The following is a 14,463-nucleotide window of genomic DNA, read 5'->3' as shown; positions in this document are numbered from 1 at the left end:
TCCCAATAGTAATTTTTCCTAAGCAGTTGCAGAGACCTAACTACTGTAAAACTTCAATTAAACACCTCTGGCATTTGTTTATAATATTTGCCAGCAGACCCTTATTTGAGGTTTGGCGGTATATAAATGCACCTTCAAGTGAGTTTTAAAGAATTCAACAGAGTCCGAGTCCCTAATACGTTTTGGAATACAATGGATTACCTGATATGGTAGAAGACAGTCTCTTTGGTTCTGATAAGGTACCATGTAGAAATGGACTGCCAGCAGTGTGTGGTTTGTTTCATCCCACTGGAATCCTACTGTATTACCCTGAAGATACCCTGGCAGAACTACCGGCAGAACACAACAGTACAAGCAACGGCAACACAATAGATTTGAACTTTTTAGTGTGGCTTATTTGCTTGTTTGACACTTGGGTTTTCATGGCATTTAGTGATCTTTTAAATCACTAACATTCATCCCACTCGGTTGTAATTGGTAAAGCTATTTAAACGTCAAATTCCTATAAAATTAGACTGAAATACATTTACATAGGATAAACGCTGGTAAAACCACTCTGATTTTCTTACCAAAAATAATCATTTAGAAATCATCTGTAGTTTATGTGGTTTTTATACTTGCTGTCTGTCCCGTCTCCGTTCCACTGTGAATGGCTAGGGGTCGCTGTCAGTCATCTCAGCGGCCCCTTAGTGCTTACTGTAGTTTCACTGTCAGTCATTTCATCCTGTTCTGACATGTTGACTGCAGCAGCGCTACAATACTCTCATTTAAGTGACTGTCAATCACCAAACCTGCACCGACTGTGCACTTTCATTTGCCAGCTACAGTGCCTGTCATTCAAAGAGCCTACTTTGAAATTAGCGGGTTAAGGTGTAGGTAAGCTTTTGCTATAGGCATACGATGACAGTTACTAATCTGAATTGAAAATGTGGTGCAAGAGGAAAACACTTAATGAGTATTGTGCATAATCCCCTGACAGACGGCTGAAATCTCTGTGGCAGGACGAAGCGGGCCCGTCTGCCTTACCTTCCAGTGACTCTGAGTCCAGCTGTGCTGAAGCAGGACAGGGGCGGAGCTCAAACTCCAAATAATAAGTGCAAGTTAGTTCTGTTCAACAGCATATTATTATTAGTCTGTGTAATACACTTTTATATGCTGTGGTTGCTGTGGTTTATTTGAGACATATAACTGTGCTGTGACCAAACGTTATTTCAAGAATGTTGGTAATAGGGTGATCAGATAGCAAGAGCGAAAAATCAAGACACTTTCAATTGGTGAGGGGAGGAAAGAAACCTCGTGAACTACTGCACAACGCAAGCGACGCGAACTACATATCTTTCTCTGTAGATAGAGAAATATTCCTTCGCCTTCCAGTGTGCATTACACTTAGGCAAAAACAAAAACTTAGAGAAATGCAATTTTTAATAAAAATACTCCAAAGCGGAGTTGTTCTTTCTTGTTTACTGTTCAGATTACAACGATATTTTAATCAGCCTATCAGTGCAATGCTGTTTGCGACTTTTTAGCTTAGATGATTATGTATTTATAGGCGTTCCTGCATGAATTCACAAAAAAAGGGGGCAGATACAAATATTGTAATGAGATGTACGAAAGCTGCCGGCAATTGCGACACTTACAATTGCACAAATTTTGCAATTGTTGCTGGCATTTCCCAGGCTGCCTTTTCTTGTGTGTTGCCAGTTGTGCTCAATGCATTTTTGAGGCAAACACCCAAGTACCTAATTTTCACGAAAGGCAAGGTGTGCTTACAGGCCACGAAAACTAATTTCTATGACACTTCTGGTTTATCCAGCGTGTTGACAGCAATAGACTGCACACATATGACATTAACTCCTCCAGCTTATTCTGAGCATCTGTATAGGACCATGATCTATTTTGTGTCAATTGTCCATGCTACTAATAGGCCAAAAAATGTACATTATAAATATCATATGGGAGATACCGAAATTGGAGAAGGAATCTATGAAAAAGACCTAGGAGTTTTTGTTGACTCAGAAATGTCTTCATCTAGACAATGTGGGGAAGCTATAAAAAAGGCTAACAAGATGCTCGGATACATTGTGAAAAGTGTTGAATTTAAATCAAGGGAAGTAATGTTAAAACCATACAATGCACTAGTAAGACCTCATCTTGAATATTGTGTTCAGTTCTGGTCACCTCACTATAAAAAAGATATTGCTGCTCTAGAAAGAGTGCAAAGAAGAGCGACCAGAATTATTCCGGGCTTAAAAGGCATGTCATATGCAGACAGGCTAAAAGAATTGAATCTGTTCAGTCTTGAACAAAGAAGACTACGTGGCGACCTAATTCAAGCATTCAAAATTCTAAAAGGTATTGACAGTGTCGACCCAAGGGACTTTTTCAGCCTGAAAAAAGAAACAAGGACCAGGGGTCACAAATGGAGTTTAGAAAAAGGGGCATTCAGAACAGAAAATAGGAGGCACTTTTTTTACACAGAGAATTGTGAGGGTCTGGAATCAACTCCCCAGTAATGTTGTTGAAGCTGACACCCTGGGATCCTTCAAGAAGCTGCTTGATGAGATTTTGGGATCAATAAGCTACTAACAACCAAACGAGCAAGATGGGCCGAATGGCCTCCTCTCGTTTGTAAACTTTCTTATGTTCTTAAGTAAAAATAATAATAAGTAAAAAATAACATTAAAAAAAAACACTAAAATCATTTAGTTTCAATTTAAAATAATCTTTTACTCACATTGTACACCAATGTGTAATATTCAGCAGCATGATTTATGTTGTGTTACCAGCAGGCTAAAGTAAAAAGAAAGTATGCTAGGTATTCATTTGATTTTACTACTATACTCTATATTGTATAGGCCTACTGTACAGATTCATATTTTTTACATAATGTAACGCGTAGCCTATCCAAAACACATTAGTGTTATTGCAGCGTAATGATTTACATTTAAAATGCACTGAGCATTTTATTGTATTGGTTTTAAATCCGACACCTCCTTATGTCGGACAAACATGTCCGGTTTAGGGAGTGGCTACTGTATTATTATGAAAAGCTTTTTGTGGGTGAATCAACTCCCCAGTAATGTTGTTGGAGAAAGCTGACCCCTGGGACCTTAGAATCTGATGGGATTAAGCTACTGCGAGCTTCCAATTTGGCCAGTATTACAATAGATAAAATGAACATGGAGCCCCATAGAAATGGGATTAAACTGCCTTCCAATTTGGATCTATATAACAGTATTACAATAGATAAAATGAACATGGAGCATAATGCATTGTGCAGATTACATTTACATAAAAAAAAAAAAAAAACATTGTTAGTTTGATTCTTGCACCCTTGCATGTATAGATGTTATCCTTCGGACACCCTCTACTGCAGCAAACCACAACTCAACTCCCACTATTTAGTTGGACAATGTTGCACAACTCCCCAAACGTGTAATGCTAGCGATCTCGCTAATAACAAATATATAAATGAGTATATTGTATGTGTCTCTCTTCATTAACATATTTTCTCTTAGTGCATACAACAAAATGATTACTTTGCTAAGTGTCACAACGAAAATGCAAATTGCGGTATGATTGCACTGCGACTGGCCTATCTGAGTACACCTACCCCTTACTGTATTCCAATCATGATACTGCAACAGACACTATATGTGACATTGTGGCAGTTTGTTTGGTTACCTACTTGCAGCATCTGTCTTACTGGACACCGGCCCCTCAACTATATCCTCACAATATGGGGGTCAATAAATTAACCCAGATGGGTAAAAGCCAACAGGAATAATATTAAATAGTTAAAAGCTCATTTTCTGTTTAGATCATTAAACAAGACTAGTCCCAGAGAGAAGGACAGTCAATGTCTTAGGTAAAGACTTTTCCAATAGACAGGAAGACATACTCACCATGATCACAAAGGAGACTGGGCCAATGAAACTCCAGATGAAATAGTTATCCACCCGTAGCCAGCAGCTGGAATGGAACAAAGCTCATTACACACCAGGGAACATCACAAGAACAGGCTACCTGAAGCCAGTTTACATGCACCATTTGCCACTACAGTAGTGTTGAATGTAATTTGAAATTGGTCTTGTTCAGGATCCATTTGCACTCAGACCGAGATCAAACTAGTTTGAAATAGGACTCAATTAGGATTGCAGCTCACTGTTTTTCAATTTTCTCTGGACCAAGACACAACTAACAGACTGTGGACAAAAAAATATGGTCAAAACAATGACTGAACAAGCAGATACGAAATCGCTTTGTCCCAGTGGCAGATGGAACTGTTATTAGCGTTAGTCAGATGGAAAAGGAACTTACGCTTTCTTGGTTCCATAACTGCGGTAGTCAATGGCAGCTGATATCCCCACCACAAGCGCAGGGAAGCAGTAGCCACACAGGTAGTAGTACTTCTTGCGAGAGTATTCGCTCTCAAACACTTCCACCAGCATTAGATAAAGGTGAACTCCCTCCAGACACATCCATGAGAACGCAGCCAGGAAGAAGAAATGCAGCAGCCCAGCAAAGATCGGACAGGCAATCTGAGAGATGGAGAGAGAGAACTGAATTATACTGCAGTTTTCAGCTCCACGTTATACTAACACATTAACAAATGCAAAAACACTAGCACTGCTACAACAGGGACCCTGATCAGAAGGTACACTGTGATCCTCATAAGAGAATTCTCTAACTGCTCTAGAAAACTCTAGAGTAACAGTTGAGAAATGTATTTCCAGCTGACTCATGGTGTAAATAAAAGTCTAAAAACGTATATTGTTATGATAGAGACAACACGGGATACAAAAAAGGTAAAATAATGCCTTTCTGTTAAGACAGGAGGGGGTTCAATAAAAACATAAGCACTTTTTCATTCTCTGTCTTTCTTTCAAAATGTAAAATTCAACATTGGTTTGATATTTGGATAGACCGTGATCAATACACACCAGAAGCAAACATATAGCCTGCAATGCATAGGAATGACACAACAGAGAGAAAGGTACTCAACAGGCTTTTTAATTGAGCTTTCTAACTCAAACAACATTTCCATTATGGAACGAGTGCTCACATATCTACCACAATCTCCGCCGTGATCTTTCACTCTCCCCGAAAAAGGGGCGGCACAGCCACAGTGATGAGGAGGTGCAGAAGTTCATGACAAGCTCAGGTTTACCTGGTAAAAATCATTGTAAGAAACCAAGATGACCTGCTTTAGGGATCTGTGTTGCGGCACTCACGTTGTACTGTGTCTTGTCTATGCCGATCAGGAACAGCAGCTCTGCAATGAAGAGGTTGATGCACAGGTTCTTGTGAATGGTGTTTCGGTCGGTCTGCAGTCCTCTCAGGAAGCAGAAAGTGGAGATGCAGATGGCCAAGCAGACCAGAGAAATCACGATGCCTACCCAGGTGATGACGAACAGAATGAGCTCATGCATCCTCCCGGGATACTGAGGAATAGAGACGTGAATCACAAGCAGTACACCTCGAGCAAAAACAACCAGCAAACTGTGAATCACAAGCAGTACACCTCGAGCAAAAACAACCAGCAAACTGGCAGCATACGTCTGTCCTGCTGAAGTCTTTGGTATTTCAGGTTAGTCTGAGTTTCTTTTCTTTCTTTTTTTAATACACTTTTTTAAAAGCAGGAAATAATGACGACAGTGATACTTTTATTCCTTTCATCTGTGATGCTTACTGATTAGTCCCACAGGAATATGCATCAAAGAGGAGAATCCATTTCCGCTCAAGGACTCCCATTTTTTTTTTTTTTAGTATTTACAGGGAATTAAATGTTAGACATGTTAAAAACGTAGGTTAATTGTTGAACAAATAACAGTGATTAAATGCATGCCAATAGCTTCTCACCCTGTTGTTGGCAGTGATGCTTTATGGCACTCCCGGTTTATTTGGTTGACAGCAGTTTCACAACCTCCCCATTGCTGACACAAAATCCTGCCACCCAACTGAAACTCACTCAGATATCTCTTCAACGCAGTTTTAATGAGCAGCATTATGCACCACATATTCTTAACTATTACATTTTTTTACAGTCTACACAAATTAATAAAAAAAATAAAGAGAGACCTACCACTGTGTCGTGGTGAGCCATAAGAACAGCAAAGTTGGTGAGGTGGCTGCAGGCACAGGTGGTGTGAGTCTTGTTGGTGTTTATAAGCCGACAGCCCTGCGTTGACCAATAACCCATCATGGACCTCTCTGAGTAGTTCCAGAAAGAACAGTTTGGGCTGAAGTGGTTGTCAAGCTGAGGAGAGAATAGGAAAGCATAGATAGCATAGACGGTTAGTATAGATGGCATGTTCATAACATTCGATTCCTTACTTGGTATTTACTGACATGAGAGAGAAGGCAGTCTTGTTACTGAAATAAAAACTACCCAGTATGACTGCAAACATCATAAAAAAAAGGAGACAGTAAAACTAACTCCAACCCTAACTCTAACCCTAACCTTAAGTGTACTTTAAAGTTCTTACCTTATTTTAATGTACTCCTTTTTTTTAAAAACAAATGTGTTTACTTTATGTTTATATATTAAATAAATGTCTTGTCAACGACACCTGCTGAACACAAGGAGAGGGAGGCTGTACCTTGAGGTGCGGCAGCGTGAAGGTGACAGGGTCGGTCAGGTAGACGCGGTTGGACTCCTTGTTGATAGACGCCGAGATGACCTGGGAGTTGACCACCAGGCCATTGCTGGGGAAGCCTGGCTCAAGGTCCATCTTCACTGTGGCGTTCCCAGTGGACAAGAAAGGGCCGAGGTTCTTGTAAAGCAAGAAGACTACCTTGACAACACCTAAGATGGAGGCAGGGAGACACAGCGAGAGGCATCGACTGAACATCTCCCATGAAACTGCAGATCACTGATTCATCCCCTGATAAACGCACCAGGGCATCCACAGCTTCAGCAGTATCTCCATACAGACTGATAGCATTTACAAGGCTTCTGTGAAGACATTGTGACCTCCTTCCTCGACTCCTGATGTATTTACCATTAAGCAAAGTTATTGTACCAAATGTACTATCTGCTATTTACATAATTCCTCAACCTAAACCACAGGCTATATTTACACATATTGTTTGCTTTTTCAGTTTTTTCAAATCCAATGTATATTTTTCCTATTTCCCTTTTTTCTTATGAGATCTGATCTCTCTCTCTTTCTCTCTCTCTCTCTCTCTCTCTCTCTCTCTCTCTCTCTCTCTCTCTCTCTCTCTATATATATATATATATATATATATATATATATATATATGATGAAAATATGATAATGTTTTGAAGATGGCGCTCATTTTAAAAAATAGATGCAAAGTAGGAATAATTACCTTAAAATATAAGTTGGTTCAGATAGGATTCAATATACATGCAAAAACAGAATGTGGCAAAAGAACATTTCTGTAAATATACCCCAAAGTTGTTTAGTTAAAAGTGAAACAACTTCCATAGTAAATATTTAATTTTGTCCTAATTTCCATCTTTAGATCCTTGTCCTTGGAGTATGAGAGAGAAACTGAGAGCGAGCAATGCAGTAGAAAGAAAAAAGCAAAGAGATTTTAAAGGATTATATAGGAGGGATAGAGAGATAAACTGTAAAAATAAAATAATCAGAAATGAAGAATTGGATTTAAATTGAGTTGTTTTTCGTCTCGATCAATAATCTCATACTATTTTTTTTTGTGCAGTGATAAGGGCACTCAAGTTCTCATCACAGCTTATCTACCCTTCCGGCTATAGCAGTCCCATTAACAAGAAGCCAAGCAAGCACTTTCATCGAAAAGAATGACTGTGGGGGATGGGATGGGATGGGATGGGGGAAGTAATAGTCAGGTGAACAAAACAAACCAGTAACATTTTAATAAGTATGGAATGAATAGCATCACTAAGTATTTCACTTAAATGCATTAAATCAATTAATGGAAGTTCACTTAATTAATAAACAACCAATAGATATTCAATTAGAGTCATTAGTTGATACGCAATTACAAAACTAACTGAGTTATTTAAAATTAGCTACAGATTTAATTTTCTTCTTTTTTATTTATTGTATTGCCAGAAAAACAAAGTGTCAGATCAGCAGATGGCTCTTACTTCTATAAAGACACTTTGATATAGCACATGTTACATCTATTATAGGCAAGAGGAAGAATGTAGGGGCTGAAAATCCTGTGAAAATCTAAGAGATAGAAAAATGTTAAGAACAATTTACAAAAAATAGAGAAGGCTTATTTATTTGTTTCAGTGTTATATATATATATATATATATATATATATATATATATATATATATATATATATATATATATATATATATAGTAACATGGCAGGGAGGGGGTTAATATCCTCCCTGCCAAAAACATGTGCGAATGCACATTTTGTTTATTTAATTTGTTTAATTATCACCCGCACCTGGGGATTATTGTAAATTAGGACCGGGTGCAGGGTATAAATAGTCAGCAGCCAGTCTACTCAGGGCTGCTGAGTAGAAGGGAGTAGAAAGTGTGCTCTGTTCCCAAGCAGTCATAGAAAATGTAAGTGTGGTGTTTAACCTGTGTGATTATTTTTGTGTTGAGCTAGTCAGGGACCTGCAACAAATGTGTGGTCAGTGCTCCAAAGGAGCTAGGTGTGTGTTTTGTTTGTTTATTTTGTTTATTTTTGTAATTAAAAGTGTGCGTCAGTGCAAGAAAAATCCATCTCTGTGTCCTGGGTCTGTGTTTGAAAGGGGCAACGAACCGTGTGAGCGTTGCAGCTCAGTTACTATATATATATATATATATATATATATATATATATATATATATATATATATATATATATATATATATATACATGGATGAAGGCTATATTTGCACCCTGAGCCATTTGAAAAAAAGGCATAATATTTCAGCAATGAAGTCAAAATGGCATATTCGTCTAGAAGATTATACATGACCTTTGACCCATATTTGACTCCTATACACCCCAACCACTTTCAAACAAAATGTCTTGTTTTAATTCACTCGACATCACCCACAATTCGCTTTTAACAAAGCTTTCTCTCCACCATCGGCAACACCAACCGAGCGAATGAGACAAATAATCTTTGACTCTGACAGCGACTAAAAATTTAATAAAAAGCACACCCCATTGAAACACCTTTTCCTTAAAAATACATTAATTTTTTCATTTCACTATTCACCGTTCCTGAATTATCAAAAAGAAAATTATATTTAAGATTCTTTAATATTGACTTAATTTACATTATTATTATTCATTCAATTCTTTTGCAATTTAAACCTTAACACTTCATTTATTATCTTTTTTTATCACAGATTATATCAATGTATTATAAAAAATAATAGATGGGCTTCAATGGGTTTCTGTGACAGTTTATAAACTCGACCTGCTGCTCTCGTAGTTTATGACATCACAGAAACCCTAGATGGAATCATTGACCTGTAACTCACTGAAGCCCATCTACATGGCTTTCTAATCTTAGTGGTTTTAATTTAACTTTAAAATTGCTGCTTTTGTATTATGTGTATACTGTTATTTAAATGGTCTAATTATGGCAGTTGCATTTGTGACATGCTATACAAATATATTCGGTTTTGTTCTTTTCTTCTGCTATGTACTGTACAGTGCTTTGCGATACTTTTGTATAAAAAGCGCTATATAAATGCAATATATATATTATTATTCTTGCTATCTATCTATCTATATATATATCTATATATATTCAGTAATAAAAACAACAATAACACTACTATTACGACTAATAATAATAACAACTTCAATTTCTATGCACAGGTTTTTCATCAATTTGTATGATTTTTACTGTCGGTGGAAACGATTACACGTCTCAACTGCACGGTGCTCAACCAGCGTAAATCCCAACATGCACCTGAGAACCGCAACATTGAGAAGTGGAGACCTGACGAGTCTCCTGTCATTCCCAGCATGCACCTGAGCACTGGGCAGTGGAGATCCTCCAGCAGAGCTTGAGGCTCATGGCATACATTTTATTGGTGAAGCAGTGAGGATTAGGGAGAGGAGAGGGTTTGACTTGGTCCCTTACCGCTACGGCTTTTCTGCTTGATGGTGTTGGCAGAGAGTTGGATGGTGCTTTCACTGGGAAAGGACTGAGGGAATGTTAAGTCTTGCAGATCCGTCTCTGTGTTAATAACCCACACCTCCAACGCTGCAGGCCAAGACAAAAAGTAAGCAAGTCACAATCCTGACTGTCTCTTTTCTAGTGTCATTAGAAGACAGAACAAGACAAAAAAATGATGCTGTAATCAACCTTTCTGTAATTCCACCCATTTCATATTTTCCATGGACTCTAAATTATTTTTAATATTGTAAGCCCCTAGGCTAAATTTAAAGGAGTCCTAAGTAAGATTTTAAATTTGTTTATCTCTTATTAAAACTAGAAACACCACTCTTTATTTTACTAAAGTAAAACAAAACAAACAAAGCAAGCTATAATTACATGTAACACAATTACACTGTTTTAAATGTTATTTTACTCCAGAACATTTATTTCAGCCCTTATTAGATCTAGACGTGATTACCAGCCCCCCTTGGAAGGAGTGCCAACCACGGCTTGAGAAATCTCTTCTCTTTCCTAGCAAATCTTTTTGCATATTTTCCTTTTGTTTTACGTATTTTTGGTTTTCTGTATTATCAGCAGTGATAAAACTTAATAATGAATAAAAATAATTCATAATAATGAAAAAAAAATGTAATCAAAACATTACCACTGGCATCCTTTTTCTTGTGCTGTTTTTTTTTAATATTCTTAGCTTGTCTTTTAGAATTACATTTTGGGATGCTATTGAATAAATAAAAAAAAAAGTGGCTGTTCAGAATCCTGTGAAATCTGTTTATTCCTGTCAGTGGTCTAGCTGCAATCCAGCTTATGAAATAAGAAATAACCAACTGCCTTTCATCAACATGAAAATGGAGCCACTGACAGGATTGTCCATGCTAATGTGTTGTAAACAAGTTGATTACAAGCCTTGGTTAGCAATTCCTAAAGAGAGCAGCTTTTCTATTTTATCTTTGCACGCACCTTTCTGATATCTGCAGTTGTTCCGAATAGTTTGGAGCACTCAGTACTGAGTTTCCCTGATTGTTTCCTTGACAGCACTTCTAGTTTCTTTTGCACTTTCCCTTTCCGGTTAATGATGTAGATAGTATCTCCAGTAATGCTTGACCCTCACTGAAGCATCTTTGAGAAGCCTCTGTCATTTTTACTGTGGGTTTAATCGAATAATAATACACTATACAATAGAATTTACTGCTCAGACTGCGTTGTAAATGTCAGGGGCACAGGAGTAAGTGACATGATTTTGGGTCAGGTGACGCCACTGGTATCCATGGAGAAATTCAAGAGAAGTTCCAACAAGGAGCTTCCAAAAGAGTCCAGACCTTTCTCCCAGGTAATACAAATTCAAGCAATACAGCACAATATTGAGAAACTACTGCATTTAAATATCTTAAGAAGGGAAAGTAAAACATAAAAAAAAATAACAACAATAATAATAATAATAATAATAATAATAATAATAATAATAATAATAATAATAATACTTTTAATAATAATAACTAGTGTAAATTGAAGCTGCTCTGTGAGAAAGTTACACATTAACAGACAATTTACATTTCAGGCTACCAGCATACAGTGGTTAGTTATTTTCACAGTATACTGTCGAATACATTTCCACAGTTTTGATACCATGACCATTTTCCACACCACAGTTATTGAGTTCTTGTATGCGAAAGTAGTTTACATATTTTATCCCTACTGGCTTCTAAATGGTGCTTTCTGATTTAAAAATAAAAACAGTCAAATTGTGTACAAATGAGACACCACATGGTATCCCTACAGTGCTGTACAATCACTCAAGCACCCCCTACAATCCTTATTGTTACAAACAAAGCAGACCTGTAAAATGTAAGGTACCTATTAAGGGCCTGCATTTAAGGTACCTCAAGGTCAAACACAGTTTCTTACTCTTCATTACATGACAAGTTGAATTTGCCATTCACTTTCTTTCCAAATACACTTACCCTGCTGTAAAACAACACAGCACAGTGTAGAGAAACAAATGTCATTGAGTCCATTGACAGGATAACAACTGTTGCTGACCGAAACACTGATTAAGCTAAAGTCAAACTCAGAAAGAAAACAGCACTTTATTAAAAACCCATACTAAAGCACTTTTCATACAATATCTATAACATCAAGGTTACTTGGAAAAAAGTCTTGCTCACAAGTTCCATTAACTGAATTGTATCCACTTTCACACTTTTAAACTCCCTTGACTGGACTGGATATCTGCTCTCTTACCAACGTTAATGCCATTGGCCACGAACTTGGGCTCCCGCAGGTTGTCGGCCAATAGGAAAGCCCCCTCCTCCATGACATCCAGTAGCATGGTGGCTGTGTGAGACTGCTCTGTGGTATTCATATCCTGCCAGGATTGAAGAGCGTCCGGGCGAAGAAGGTTATCTATTGTCTGAACCACAGCCTGAAACAAGAGCACAGAGTCAAGACAAAGCCAAACAGGAAAACTATAGCACGTAAAGCAGGTATGATTACCGGAAACCCATTCATGTTAGAATCCATATCAGGTACTAGGAATACATGCTGTAAAGGTCATTCAGCTAACAAAATCATTTCTGCAAATCTTACCTAATTTTACCATTCATTTTTCATAGCTAATATATACAAACAGATGTCAAACACCTTTTGCTCGCTGCTTTACAGTTGTTTCTGGTGCACTCCTTGTGTAAAGAAATTCAGAATGTTGTTTTTTTTTAAATGTATATTCTTTACAAGAACTCAAATTCCCTTAAGCTTTACTCATTGGCTCACTCTTCCTATGGCTGAAGTGCTATTAATGTTGACCACATTCCTTCACACAACCTCCTGAACCCTAATGATACACTTTCTTCACTTCACCTTTACAATGCTGTATGCATCTTTTTTGTCTTTCACATGTGAGATTTACAAAATGATGACAATACATGCAGTATTAGGTAAGAGGTATGCGCACTGTGTTATTACTTCGATGCACTTTTAATGACATACAGTTAAAGAATATTCAAACTACCATTGGTTTGTGCACAGTTCAATTATTAGTTGAGTATCTGTGGGTTTTTTTGAAGTGAGGAGAATATTCTTCTTACCTGAATATATGAACGGCAGGTACGTTCCCGCTTCTGGAACTAAAAAAAAAAAGTTAATTAATAAATGTGTTCATTCATTAAATATATGATTTAATGTATATGTCACACTTTTTGATGAGCCTTAGTTTACTTTACCATTAAAAACAATTGTTGGGGTCATTAAAAAATGCATGGTGGTGTGGTGGAGCTGTAAACATTTCAGTTTCAGAAAGTTAGTTTTATTAAGAGACAAGGATCAAAATGTAATTGTGGCTTATCAAGTTCAACTTTTTTCAGGACTCTCCTCAAATTATAATTAATCACCCAGTCCACATTCTAAAAGATATCTAACAGTGGACAGGTCTGCAAAAACATCCATCAGTCTACTAATCACTGTGCAAATCACTTTTAAAAAGGCACCAGAGTGTTGCAGCTGAAAAGAAACTACGAGGCAAAACTTTCTGCTATGTTAATGTATTTATATAGTCACCAAGTACTTGTGATATTTAAGTAGGCTATGCTTAAAAATGTAAATAGTGAACTTTTACTTCACTGAGCGAGTGCTTTGCTGACTTTTGATTCATATTTCAAAATAAATCAGACGGAGATCAAGTTAAACAAACATTTATTTGATTTGCAGAGTTAAACATAAATGTTCCATTAACAATTACTTTCTCTGCTTTGATTGTCTCGCAGGATGTTGTGATTTGGGACAAGACCCTCTACTGAGCGCATTTATTTTGTCCGTAATGTTTTACTGAAGTTAGTGTTCTCGCTGATTCAGCAACAAAAACCCTTTCAGAATTTCCCACCACTTCTTCTGCTAATCCATTTAGCTCTTGGTCTGTAAACTTTAGAATCCTCACTCTGTCCTCCTTGGTACAAACTCAGAACCATACTTACTTTATTTGTGCATATAATTAGCTTAGTGGATAGAGCTACCGTTGGTTCATTTTTGCATGCGTGTGGCTTCCCCATGCCAGTGGTAATTCTGGCCATTTACTGCCGTTTAGTGAATGAGGCCCTCAGTACTGCGCAAGGAACTCCTTTCCAATATATGTGAATCCTTAACAGGTCATTGTTATTTTGGTTCTTGGTCAGTGGTGTTTTGAGAGAAGCGAAAACAGAGGCTAGTTAGAAATATTTGCGATGAACAGATTTACTTCAAACGCAATAGGAACCAAGTTCGCACCTAGCTGATTAATTTAAAAAAAAATGTGTCCAAATCTGATTGATCATTTCTACTGCTACCCCACACACAATAATGAACCAGCGGTCGCTGTATTCACTTGACAGGGACT

General features: G+C 37.4%; 1 protein-coding gene across 3 annotated transcripts in view; it reads right to left on the bottom strand.

The window, feature by feature from the left end:
• adgrl1a (adhesion G protein-coupled receptor L1a) overlaps positions 1-14,463 on the bottom strand; it is a 248,753-nt gene that overhangs the window by 62,969 nt on the left and 171,321 nt on the right. For all 3 annotated transcript variants that reach the window (XM_041235761.1, XM_041235763.1, XM_041235762.1), the window contains 8 exons: positions 13,184-13,222; positions 12,342-12,522; positions 10,065-10,187; positions 6,603-6,808; positions 6,086-6,259; positions 5,235-5,444; positions 4,321-4,541; positions 3,906-3,972 (listed from right to left, as the gene is read on the bottom strand). In XM_041235761.1, the coding sequence (XP_041091695.1) occupies positions 3,906-3,972; positions 4,321-4,541; positions 5,235-5,444; positions 6,086-6,259; positions 6,603-6,808; positions 10,065-10,187; positions 12,342-12,522; positions 13,184-13,222 (1,221 nt within the window). The remainder of the gene's footprint in view (positions 1-3,905; positions 3,973-4,320; positions 4,542-5,234; positions 5,445-6,085; positions 6,260-6,602; positions 6,809-10,064; positions 10,188-12,341; positions 12,523-13,183; positions 13,223-14,463) is intronic.

Source organism: Polyodon spathula, chromosome 38 (genome assembly GCF_017654505.1).
Source record: "Polyodon spathula isolate WHYD16114869_AA chromosome 38, ASM1765450v1, whole genome shotgun sequence".
Taxonomy (NCBI): domain Eukaryota; kingdom Metazoa; phylum Chordata; class Actinopteri; order Acipenseriformes; family Polyodontidae; genus Polyodon; species Polyodon spathula.
This window is presented reverse-complemented; position numbering and strand designations above follow the sequence as displayed.